Consider the following 12,776-nt stretch of genomic DNA (forward strand, 5'->3'; position numbering starts at 1 on the left):
TTAAATGAGGAAGTGATGCATGAGTAAAATGCTGACTTCATCACCATAAAGGACGGGAGATGGGGGGGCTTGCCTGCTTGTACGCTATGGTAATGTAACCGATTAGCTGCACAACGTGGCCTCTGACCCCAGCAGGGAAAGACTGATGTGTACAAGGTTTCCCCAAAGACCGAACTGGTGAACTGTGGGTGGGCTGCAGTCACTGGAGGAGAGGAGGCAGGGGGGTCCATGGGAGAATGAGTTTTCAGTGGCCCGGTTAGGCCCGGGTGACTTGGCCAGGAGCCAGTGGCTGTGGGAGGAAAAAAAGAATTGGAGGGTAGGTCCATTAGTCATTGGACAGACAGGCAGACAGTAGGAAGGGGGTAGGGTACACTGGGGAGGGCATGTCTGGGGCACCAACATCCAAACAGTGGCATGGCTCCGATGTGTTCAATGATTGGCATGAACAGAGTTTTTCCATGTCAAAATGTCAAATTAATGAACGTGAGTACTTAATTTCCATGGCAATGTACACACATTTTTGAGCACACAGAGGATTTGCATGTGTTAAGATATGTGATCTTTACACACCAATGCACAAACATCACCACCCCCAGATATACACACACTGCACACAGTCTGTTATAGAAGCAAAATCATTTCTGAAATCCCATGCATGATGTATGCACTGCCTCTTACCTGCGCTCACACTGATGCACACGTCTACTCTGTTCCTCTGCCCACGCGTGCTGACACAAAAACATGAAGACCTCGATAAAAACAGTTGTATGCACCATTAAAACTGCATAAGGCAACTTGAAATTTGCAATAGTTAAATGTTTTTAAAAAATTTGGCCTTCAATACCCTGAAATCCTGTCAGGTGACATCACTTAAGTATACACTGGATGTTAAAGTATACGAGCTCGGGCGGTCAGTGATTTAAAAAGGAACTATTTTGTTCATCCAATAATGCCAGCGTACTACTACGCAACTCTTGAAGCAGCAGAACTGATATGCGGAGTGATACGTAAACAGGCTCCAGTGTGCAGTAATACAGTGGAATACTGCAAATAGTTCCAAGGTATAGTAGTGAGCACTGAAGTACAGTATTGTTGCATTTTGTCGTTGATCTCCATTAGCTGACCCTGTTGACTGCCATTCATGTAACATTCTATCCTTTTAACATCCAACACACAACATCACACCTTTAGACGTTCTATGCCAACACCATACCAAACCAATGCCAAACACTTAATCTGCGTTGCATGGGACATCTTGCCTCTGTCTGTGCCAGCGTGGCACTGCTCCGCCATCCCTGGTGCTCGGTGCTTACGTAAGCCCGCCTGTACCCTCCTCCCCGGCCCAGCACCCCGGAGGAATGGTCCTCATTTGTGGGACCCAGAAACAATGTGTATGCAAAAAATGTGCGCTGCAGGCTTGCCTCTGATCTTTTATTCAATGGCTCTTTAAAAATCATCTCACTCTCCTTTATTTTGCCCTCACCCCTTGTCATGTTATTTGTTTTCAATGCTTTCACTGCCACTTTGTGTGTGTGTGTTTTTTTTTTTTTTTTTACCATTACCATTCCCCTCTTCTTGTCTACCCTCTCTTGCATCTTTCCTCCCATGGTGTCCTGCTTCATTCAGGCATGTGAAACAGGAGTCCATTTTTCCTGAATCCATTCATCCATCCGAGAAGGAAAGGAAGAAGGGCACTTGCCTTTCATCGCGGGCACAGCACAGGGCAAGTAGAGGTAGCTGGGCGTGGAGGAGGGATGGGAGACGGACGAGGGAGAAGAGAATGTGCAGCACACATTTTACGTGGTTGCACCCTGCAGTGGTAGCAGGGAAAAAATGAGAGATAAAAGTGCGCCGAGAAAAAGGATAGGAAGCGAGAGACACTGGATGAGTGATGCAGTCTCTTTTTGCGTGTGTGTGTGTGTGTGTGTGTGTGTGTGTGTTCATGAAGAACGAAGGAGAGCGAGTTTGATCTCTGTGTGTGTATTCGATCCCAAAAAAAAAGCATTGTGTTGTGTGACAGATGTGTCGGGGGGGAGAGAGAATGGAAATTATGCAGGCCCAGATGTTTGAGAGACTGATCTCTGCATAGATATACAAGTCTTTTTCTGTCTCTTTCTCACACTCACACACACACACACACACACACACACACACACAAACGCACACCAGCAGCAGCCCATCTCTCCTCACTGACGCCCCCTCCTCCTCCTCCTCCTCCTCCTCCTCCACTGACCTACTTCCCTGCTCTGGGGATGAGGCGATGAGGTAGTGGGCTGAATGAGGAGTGGCAGCAGCATCTCCCTCTATGCCTCCCTCCCTCCCTGTTCTCCTTCTCATCTCTCTCTCTTTCTCTTTCTCTCTCTCTCTCTCTCTTTCTCTCTCTCTCTCTGTCTCTCTCTGTGCTCGGCTGCTCTCCAGACCCATCAAACATAGAGCAGCCAGCAGGCTCCTCTCTGCTTCAGGGCTGAGGGAGTGTAAGTATGCAAGTGCTGTGTGTGTGTGTGTGTGTGTGCGCGTGTGTGTGCATGCACATGTGCATGTTTAGATCTGAATCTTGAGTGGGTGTGTCGGTGCATCTGAAACATGTGAGGGTGTGTGTGTGCCAGGACAGTGGTGTGTGTTTGTGTGTGTGTGTGGGGGGGGGTGTTAGAAGCTATGCATGTGCTGATGAGTGTTACACCACATGAAGCGGTACAGTGTGTGTGTTCCAGCGCCATGCGAGCAGGGAATTCGTCAAAGTGTGTCTGGATGTGTTTTCATGCTGCTATAGGCACGCGTGTGTATGTGTGTTGTATGTGTGTGTGTGTACAGAACTCGATTTCTGTCATGGTGAGCAGTTAGCAATGACAAATCCTCTTCCTGCATTCTCCCTCTCTGGCATACCCAGTACACACACACACACACACACACACAGACACACACACACAGACACACAGCTTGTTTTAATTAGCAGTAGCCTACAGAGATCTAGAGTCTTTCACTAGTTCAGCGCTTTACCATAGCCCTCCTTCCCCTGTGACTTTAAATGGCACTGTACATGCATTTGTGCCCCACTTCGCCGAGTCATGAGTGTCGGATGTGTCACAAGTTACTGACACGAAAAAGATGGAAGAGAAGGAATGGGGAGGGGGCGTTGAAGATGGAAACAGAGAGCCCATGCAGCATGCACAGGGAAGCGACGAGAACAGATCCAGCTGAATGAGACAGAGTAAAACACGAGGGAGAAAGGAGGCGGAAGGAGCAGAAACACGAAATGAGAAATGAGAAAATGGTCGGAGGAGATGAGTTAGGAGGGAGACGCGGCGAGGAGAAATGACAGATGCTATTGACAGAAGGAGGCGGCGGCGGAGAGAAATGTCAGCCTGTTCACCCCTAAAGAGGGAAGTGACAGAAATAATGGGAGATGACAGCAACCTAGAGAGGGGAGGGAGAGAGGGATGAAGTGAAAGGCTGGATGATAAGAGGGAGGCTGAGGGGGCATATGGTGACGGAAGCCATCAATTTGGATGGTGTCTGTGTGTCTGTGTGTGTGTGTGTGTGTGTGTGTGTGTGTGTGTGTGTGTGTGTGTGTGTGTGTGTGTGTGTGCAGTGCTGGTCCACCACTCCTAGAGTAATAAGGTGGACTTAATTAGAAATTAATGATGATCTCTAGTGTATGTGCCTGCGTGTGAAAAAGAGAGTGTCCTTCCTTCCTTGCAAGGCTACAGCTGAGAAGTGCACTGTATGAATACAGTATAATGTGTGTGTGTGTGTGTGTGTGTGTGTGTGAGTGTGTTTGGATCCCTGGCCTACTTTCCTTGGGCATTGGCTGGAAGCCGGCCAGCAGGACTGGTGTTGAGTGAGGACTGGCCGCACGTGGGGCTCTGTGGGAGAGTGGAGATAGAAACACTCACACACACGCACACACACTCACACGGGACAGGAGGTTTGGGATGCGTTTTTGCTGAATGGATTCAAACCCCTGTAGAGTGGCCTCTTTTCCGTCGGGCTTCACCAGCTGTCCAGTGCAGCAATAACTGACGTACCACCATAAAGATTTGGCAAGGGCTCATACTTTATCTTGTCGTAATAAAAACGATGAAAAACTGAGGCTAGTAAGTAACCAGATACCACCAACACAGAACCTATTCAAGTGTAAGAATATTGTGGAAAAAAAATTATGATTTACCTCCCATAAGTTAGCTCTTTTTTTTTTTTGATGCTGTCAGCCCTCTAGTGCCTCTTTGTTTCCACTGACTCACCACATTTGTAGGGCAACAAGACAAGCCATACCAGCCAAAGAATGTTTGAATACTTATCTACGCCTGTATGTCTATACAGTGTTGCTTACAGCCACATCTGGTTTCATATAAAGGAAAGCAGCAACTGCAACTTGTTGAGGGCAAAACCCCCTAGGCACATTTGACAGTTGTCTTATATTATTAGTGCTGTGTTTCTGCTGGAAAATATGGCTTTCGGAAGGTTGGCTTGCTTTATTTTTTGACTGCGACTTTGGTGCAATGTCACGACTGCTGGCACAGATGAGACCTGCCGGGTTGTTTCCGTAGAGATTATGGGACGCTGTCACACCCTCTGTGCCAGCGTTCGAGGATTGTCACCTTGATTGTCACAGCAGTTTGTATTTGTACTGTTAACACACACACACACACAGGTGCAGGATCAAATGCGAGCACACACATACACAAACAAAATGCCACCCGTGCTATAATTGTCATACAGCACACTGATGCAATAACCTGCAAACAGTCAACACATTTGAGCATGATCATACTGTATTATTTAAAACACTGTATTGAAATATTGTGCAGAAGCAGACGCCTACTTGTGCTTGTACAAGCATTTTCAAGTTCAACAAGCCAAGGAGGGAGGGAAAAAAAAAAAACTCTGGTTGCTTTCCATTTAAAGTAAAGTAGCCTTAAGTTCATTTCCGCTAGACATACAGCTCCACTCTGCCCTTAGAGGGACGGCGGCTTCAGCGAGGCGGAAAAAGCAAATGAGCAAAAAGATGAAAAGGCAAAATGGAAATATGGTGTTTTCTCTTTTCATTCCCCCCCCCCTCCCTTGAAGCTTCTGTCGAGGGCCCAGCGCATTCATAAAGAATTTACCATCCGTCTATTTTTAGACGGCGCAGTGAGAACTCCTACGCTGAACCAACGTGTGAGAGTCGTGCTCAGTCGAGATGTAGTAGATTGTGGCCTCTCGTTTGAAAATGAAATCCTAAACTTTCACCGCCGTATTAAAATGGGTGCAAAGGTCTCATTTCTGCTTGGCTTTTTGCAAGGTAAGCTGGATATGTGCTTTCATCAGTTAAATGTTGACTTAAAATTTGAGATTAGATTATAGGCTAGAGTCTTTTTTTTTTTTTTTTTTTTTTAAATAATGAACTTTAGCCAGTTTTAGTTCTTTGTACTTCTTGGCAGTTTCTTGGATTTTTCATGGCAGTTTACATAAATAGCTTCATAATTGATTTCTTGCTCAAATGTTTTGGCTGGGTTCGGGTGCCCGTGCTATTTGCATAATGCATTTATGCCGGCATAGGGGCCATTCATTCACAAATGCAGTAAATTGTTCCTGAGAAGACGACTTTTGGAAACTGTGGCTGTGGGTGTGTGCCCACACTGGGTACATGTGCGTGTCTGAAAGGACATAATATAGTGTTAAGAGTATTATTCATACAGTAGAGACCACCCATATCCCTTTCTCAGCATTGAGGAAATCCTCCAGGGTGTCTTGGCCCATTCAGTCCTTTGCTCCTGTTGTAGTGGGTGTCATTCACTACTGTCCATACTTACACACACACACACACACACACACACACATACTGTGTTTAGTGCCGCTTCATTGAAGGAGTGAGTGCAGCACTGGGGCAGCTCTCAGTGCAAGTCTACCCAAACAATACACACTGCACAGGCACCATTGTACCTCACAGACAAGAGGTTTCTTTGTGAAGGCCTCAGAGCAGCCGATGCCAGGGTGAGGGTATGATGCCAGCCCCTGCTGTGCCTGTGCCCTGTTGCCCTGCCACACCAGCATCCACAACAACCAGGCACATGTTCGTATTGACGTCCTGAAGGGAGTGAAGAAAGCTTACAAGGAAGTACAGGCCTTTGGAAGGAAGTCTTACACATGCTGCTGTTGGGACATTTTATAGAATGGCTTAAAGTTGCTCTTTTTTGCACTATACTTCCCAGTTGTTCATCAAACAGTGTGTCCAGTGGGTGTGACATCTTTTTCCTTGAATATTGTGTTGGTGAAGTTTGAGTTTCTGCAGGTCCAAACAAACCAGAAATGTAAAGCACATCACTTTCTAAGTGGTGAAGATGGTGTTGAGATCAGCAAACGTACAAGCTGTCATAAACTGGCCATGGCTTGATTTTATGTGAAATTATTGTAGATTATTACATTCAATACTGTGCCGTTAACATGGATTGCATTACAAAATTGGCCTTACTGACATCACAAAAAACACAAAGACCACCTGTTGCACCAGCTTGGATGGATCTTCTTTGTAACCATTTCCCCCTCTCTCTCTCGTCTCTTCCAGATCATGCCCCCTAGATAGCAGCCTCGTCGTCCTCTCCACTCCCCCCCCTGCCCCTTGCCCCCCCCTCCACCCTCCTGGCCCAGCACCACCACTGCCACCAGTGCCACCACAGACGCCATGCCCCCCAGGAAGAGGACGCGGCCGGGCCTGGGCTTCTTATGCTGCTTCGGCAGCAGCGAGCCCCCGGAGATCAACCTGAAGGACAGCGTGCCGCTGCAGCTGCTGGAGTTCAGCGCCCCCATGCCCCCGGCCGAAGAGCTGCACGCACGCTTCTCTGAGCTGGTGGTGAGTAGACATATCGCAGAGACACGATGTAGGGTTAGTGAAATCTCATTGCTCGAGGCGGCAAGTCGTGTATTTTCTGACAACGTGGAGCCAGGCAAGCGTTCCCTTAATGAGTCTAATCAGTTATGTCTGGACTCGTGCATAGGTCTTAACATAAACCACCCTTTGGCTGCTTATGTGGTAATGGGAGACTTTTATGAACTTTGGGTTTAGGTGGCAATTACATGGTGATTATGAAAGCATAAACATGGGACTGCAAGTTTCAATGGACGTTGCGTATTGTTCCATCTGGTTACTAGCGAACAAGTGGCTCATGACATTGAACTTGAGGTACACCTCTGTTAGATTTTGACAATTTTGATTGGTTAGGGTATGCTGAACTGACAGTGATGAGTATAGCGTTTTGGGCTTAAGTTGAGTCCAGCTCACCTCATAGCTTTCAGCTCTGATTCTGTGCAGTTGCTCTGTGAGGAGCAAGGCACTACTGCTTAGAAGCAACACCTCCTCAGTTTTTCAGCACTAGAGCCAGATAGAACTCATTGATCAAGTAGGCAATTTGTGTGTGTTTTTTTTTTTTTCTCATTGCCTCTATAATAAGGACCACGTTTGCTCACATACCCACTGAGCTATTTAACGTTAATTAAATATAAAGAGGTATAAATGGCTTTTGATGTTGAGGCTAAAATGAAGTAAATGTTTAACAGACTGTGTCTTTGAATGCATCGATAGCACTGCCTTGCACACAGTACGTTTGAACATCTCCAGTGCATTTGCTTGATATGAACAGCTGTTTATGCATGATTTAAATATGTAACAATTTGTTTATCGCTTGGTCTAAAACTTGGGCCTAGCCAAAAAGTACCCAGGCTTTTTGAGAGATAAAGCACAGATATTTAAATGACATTTAGTTGAGCTGACTATGGATCACATGATGTATAACTTGGGATTATGTTGCCATTATGTTCTTAGCCAACAGCCCATTAGCTTTAATTTCAATAGCACTCAATAATTCAGGGTCTTGTGTTTCCAAAATGAGTGAATACATTGGCGTTGTATCCATTTGCACAGTAAAAAATACCAAATTTCTGCAAAATTGGTACTTCTATCAACACCTTCTCACGATAGTAAATCAGTGTGTAAATAGTAGCAAGATGGCTCACACATCTGCTTGTTGCTACCCGTAAATTGTAAGCAAGTATGAACCTGTTCAACTTGAATGTTACTAATTCTGTGCCGTTACGCATGCCACACAAGGGACCAATTTTCCAAAGCAAGTCACCATGCAGAAATACTGCATGAAATGTATGAAATGAGTTTGCTCAGAACAATGCAGTGGTACAATATAAATCCTGTAATTTTCCTTTTTCCTAATGGGGAGCAGCCGGAGTCTTTTGCATGTCGTTTATTATCCTGGCCCCAAATGGGATTAGTGAGAGGAATTGGAAGAGATCGGGTCCTGCGGAGGGTGTCTTGATGGTTGGATGAGCTGAGCCCCCCCCTCCCTCCCATCCCAATCAGCCAGCCAGCCACCCTTTCCACCGCACACAGCCCCACCCTTGCCCTGCTCAACCCATCTCGTGCCCGGGCCATGCTTGCTGGCGCGGGCTGTGGGCCTGCACCAGTGCCAGACTGGCATGGCCGTGCTGGCGTGGGCCCACGATGTGGAGAGGGCTCAGGGGCACAGCTGTCAGGATGGACGAGACTGTTATGGGTTTCAGCTGGCAGTGCGAACCGGCTATGGCTTTGCTGGAAGAACAGGGCTTTGCTGTTTCTGCTTCTCTGTTTGTCTGACTTCCTGTCTTTCAGTCTGGTGCTGTCCTGTCTGTCTCCATCCCTCAGCCCTCAGCCTCTATCATTCTCCCCCAGCCTCTGACTTCCTCTCTTTCTCTCCGTCCATCCCTACAGTATGTCCAGCATGGCTACAGCACTGTCTCTGGCACTGTCTGCTCTTGGGAATGTTAAACTTCACCGCCTGCAGGATATATCACTCGTCCAACTGTCACAATCAATTTATGGGATTAAGTGAAATTCCATTTGTGATAGGAAATTTTTCATTGTTATCAGGGCAGATGTTTTCCCAGTGGTTGAGTTTTTTTCCCCATTTTTCCAGCTAATTGGCCTGAATTGACCTTAAATTCACTGTCTAGGGTTCTTTATAATCACTAGCAGTGCACAGACCATTAAACTCCAGTAGCTCCACTACACTTACCGGCTTGATTAGGGAAAACTAAAAGTTAGAATAATAGTAATCAAGACACTGATTGCCCAAATAAGTATCTCTAGCCTGGAATGAAATGATGCCCTTTGACCAGTATGCTGGCTAAAGCCTCGTTTAGAAGGACCACTGGGTTGCTATTTGACACATTTGATGGCCTTTGTGGCCTGGAAAATGTTTACATGATGCAGGTTGTTACATATAAAAAGGTTACACGAACACGAGCGAGGATGTATGTCGCCGGGATAAAACAAAAACATGCCTCGCAGATGGGAGCACTTAGCAAAATCACGGCAGCCCTCACGGTTGAGAAGACTGAATGACCCGCAGCTTATTTAGGGTAAATATCTGAGCTTAAGATGAAGCTGACACAGACGCAGAGGCTGGGGAAGAAGCAGAGCAGAAGGATCTTTCCCTGATTTCTAAACCTCTTAACATGTCGCTCTTTGAGTCCGGGCAAAGAGAGGATTTGGCGTTTTCTGATTGGAACTAGGCCTCGTCCACATGTTGCGAATAGATTTTTCTCAAGATGGTTATTGGATGGCTCACATCTGATGGTCTGGTACACAGGTTCAGATGTTTGGTCTTCTGGGTAATGTCTGCTGGGCTTTATGCGCTTTGCTGCAACTTCCCAGCAGTGAGTTTGTTTCCAAGTTGTAGACTCCAGCTTAACACTTGAAAGTGAAAATCTAGCGCTAGGGAAAATGACACACTCAGTGAAGGATCCAGTTAACTGATCACTCAGCCGGTGACAGTTTTACTCATGTATGCTTTGATTAAAAAACTGATATACCAACTGTCTCCGCCTAGGTTTTAGTCATCTGGCCAAGCCATCGGTGAGCTGATGTCCTCCACATCTGTTTTACTGATCCCTCAGCCAGCATGCTGACATGTTTGACCGCTCGTCCAAGAATCTGTTCGACTGGACCTCCAGTAGTCACATAGTCTGGACGCGCCGGTTGTACCTCTGACACCGAGAGACGATGTAGGGAGGCGAGAGTCTGTGCTAAAGGCACGGGACGGGTAAAGAAAGAGGAGAATAACATAACATAGTGTGTTTCTGTGGCAACGGGAACCAGGGATTATTGTTATGAAAGCCTTTTCTGAGGAGGAGAATGAGACTCAGTGGAGCCTCTGGAGTGGGAGTGACAGATCTGGGCCAAATGGAGGAGTAGCCCACCTCCACGTGTCTTCACCTCCATAACGGGGTCCTCCGCTGAGTCTTGAGGCTGCGCCGTGCTCGCTCAGATCCACAGCTAAACGTTTAGACAGAAAAGACACACAAAAAGAGGTTTCCCCTAACAATATCATATGGAGAACAGTAATGGCCGATGCTCAGGACATCAAATGATACCACATGATGGGACATATCTGCCTTGTGCTATTTTGGGAGGTCACACGTGGGGAAGCCTGGCTTGGATATTGGAAAGGTTGAGAGCAGGTTTCACTTTGGGGTTATCAAGTGGACACCTCCCATCATGGATGTTTTGGCCCACAGCAAGTCCCAAAGGCTCAGCACTAAGTCATGGTGTCAGAATATTCAATTACTTTGCTGTTGTTGATGCAAAAGAGAAACTGAGAGTAGAATAAATATATAAAATGAAAAGCTCAAAAATCTCATATCTTATGGAGGAAATAAAGCGCAAACCGTGGTCAGCCCTGCTTCCCTTCTGTAAACATTGACTCTCAGCCAACTCATCCTATCACAACCCCTTGCGACAAAACTCTGAAAGAAAAAAATCCATTCCACGGTCTGCCATGAACCCCCGCACACAGTCCATATGAAAGCCTCCTGTGCCGATAACAAACTCTACAAAGCCATGCAAATGAACCTGGAAGCAATCGCCACTGATTTGGACACACTGAGCAGAGACCACATCAGAGAAGCTAATGGATCGCACCAATCAAAATACACAGTTGCGGCTGCACGGCCCCAGACTTTCCCTGATAGCGAATGTGCTGCAGTGCTCTGCTGCGCTCTTTTCTCTGGATCTGGGTGCATTTTTTTAAACAGTTTCCTTCCACCAGTAAAGTTTCAACACTCGCACGCATAGATGATATATGGGCCACATGCGAGATCTGGCACCATCTCCGTGGCATTGACAGCTTTATTTTTGTTTATCAGGGGCAATTCCCTCCCGAGTGATAACATTTTATCATCAAATGTGAAATTGCTCTCACATTTGGGTAATTGAAAAGAGGCTCACCTCAATCATTTTGGTGCTTGGGTGCTTCTCTCGCTGGTGACAGGTCGGTAAACAGTCCAAGTGTGAGGTTGTTTGGGGACGAGCAGACTGACACCTCTCAAGTTTCAGCCGATGGCAGTGAACATGTCAAATTTACTGTGGGGAAGTCCGTTGTCTGCATATGACCACCATGTGTCTAGGGCACCCAGGCACTGCCAATGAGCAGTGCAGAGTAATATGGCACAGAAAGCGAGAGTCTGGGGGAAAACAGTGGAGGAAATGCTGCAGCAGGGACTGGAAGCGGCACAACATTTGGAAGCACCCCGAGGGTACAATTTGAAAATGTGCCGCGGAATGGCATTGAATAAAAACGGCTCCGTTTAGGGGGTAGCTATGCAGAGAGGAAGATGCCAAGTTTGAGTCAACATCTGCATGTGTCATCGTTTACATGCAGGCTGCAAATAGATCCACTACTTGTAGATATGCCTGATAATCACTGTTTCTATGTGTGAGAACATGTCGGGGACTGTCGGAATAGTGTAGTTAGATGTTATGAGATTACTTCTTGTGGAAGTAATGTAAATTAATTCTGTTGAAAAGATAATTGGAGATGCTTTCTCAAATCCATAATGGTTGGAGAGACACTGACATGTTGTGGGATGACATAAAAAGGGGCTATATTGTACTATACTGTATATATTCTGGCCAAGTTGGCACGACAGCATCAGGTCTAGTCCAGTAGGCCAACATCTGGCAGATGTTGGCCTACTGGCAGACATCAGATTAGTCTGTGTTCTTTCTGTCATTCCCTCTGTTTTGCTGTGCTCTGCCCTCTTTTTTTCAATCTGCTTTGTCTGTCCCTTTTCTCTCTCTCTCTCCCTATCTGGGTGCCTCATTCTTTCGGTCTTTCTCTGTCTCACAATTTGGGACAGTTAATTCCCTGGTTCTGGGCAGTCATCCAGCTGTCCAGTGTCGTAGCGCGCTCCCTCTTTGCAGCACAACCGTTCACAAGCGTCCGCCGTGTATGACTCTCGGCGACTGTTTTTAGCGTTGCGTGAATTCTCAAAGCAATGCCGGTATAATTAGCCTCTCGCGTTTGTGGCCTGCGCAATTCGCAAAGTTTCCAAGAAAACCAGACTCCTCGAAGCACATCCCCTCCTAATTTTTCCCTCCAGCATAATGCATTGGGCTCTCGGGCCGGGCTCGAATCAAAAATGCGTTGCGTAACGAGGGAGAATGGAAACGTTCTCCACCCTCCAAGCCTTTGGGAGCGAGTTTCCTCCCCTGTGTACACCCTGGGATGCACCCTCCTCTCTTGTCTTTCCCTCTCCGTTTCCCTTTCTCTTTCCCTGGCATTTGTCTGTCTAGTTGGCTTCCCATTCCTCAATTTCTCTTCCTCCCCAGCTGTCCTGAGCCAACCTTAGCTTTAGCTCAGTGGAGGCTTGTTTGGCCGAGGGGAGACGAGCTAGGCTAGCGTCTACGAGCTACTATGACTCATCAAAAAAAAAAAAAAGGGGATATTGTGACTCATCTGAATGCTGCAAAA

At 46.6% G+C, this 12,776-nt stretch overlaps 1 protein-coding gene across 3 annotated transcripts in view; it reads left to right on the plus strand.

Moving 5' to 3' along the window:
• daam2 (dishevelled associated activator of morphogenesis 2) overlaps positions 1–12,776 on the plus strand; it is a 95,328-nt gene that overhangs the window by 28,509 nt on the left and 54,043 nt on the right. For all 3 annotated transcript variants that reach the window (XM_030082117.1, XM_030082119.1, XM_030082118.1), the window contains exon 2: positions 6,545–6,829. In XM_030082117.1, coding sequence (XP_029937977.1) covers positions 6,662–6,829 — 168 coding nt within the window. In that variant the 5' untranslated portion in view covers positions 6,545–6,661. The remainder of the gene's footprint in view (positions 1–6,544; positions 6,830–12,776) is intronic.

The sequence above is a fragment of the Myripristis murdjan genome, chromosome 22 (assembly GCF_902150065.1).
Source record: "Myripristis murdjan chromosome 22, fMyrMur1.1, whole genome shotgun sequence".
Taxonomy (NCBI): domain Eukaryota; kingdom Metazoa; phylum Chordata; class Actinopteri; order Holocentriformes; family Holocentridae; genus Myripristis; species Myripristis murdjan.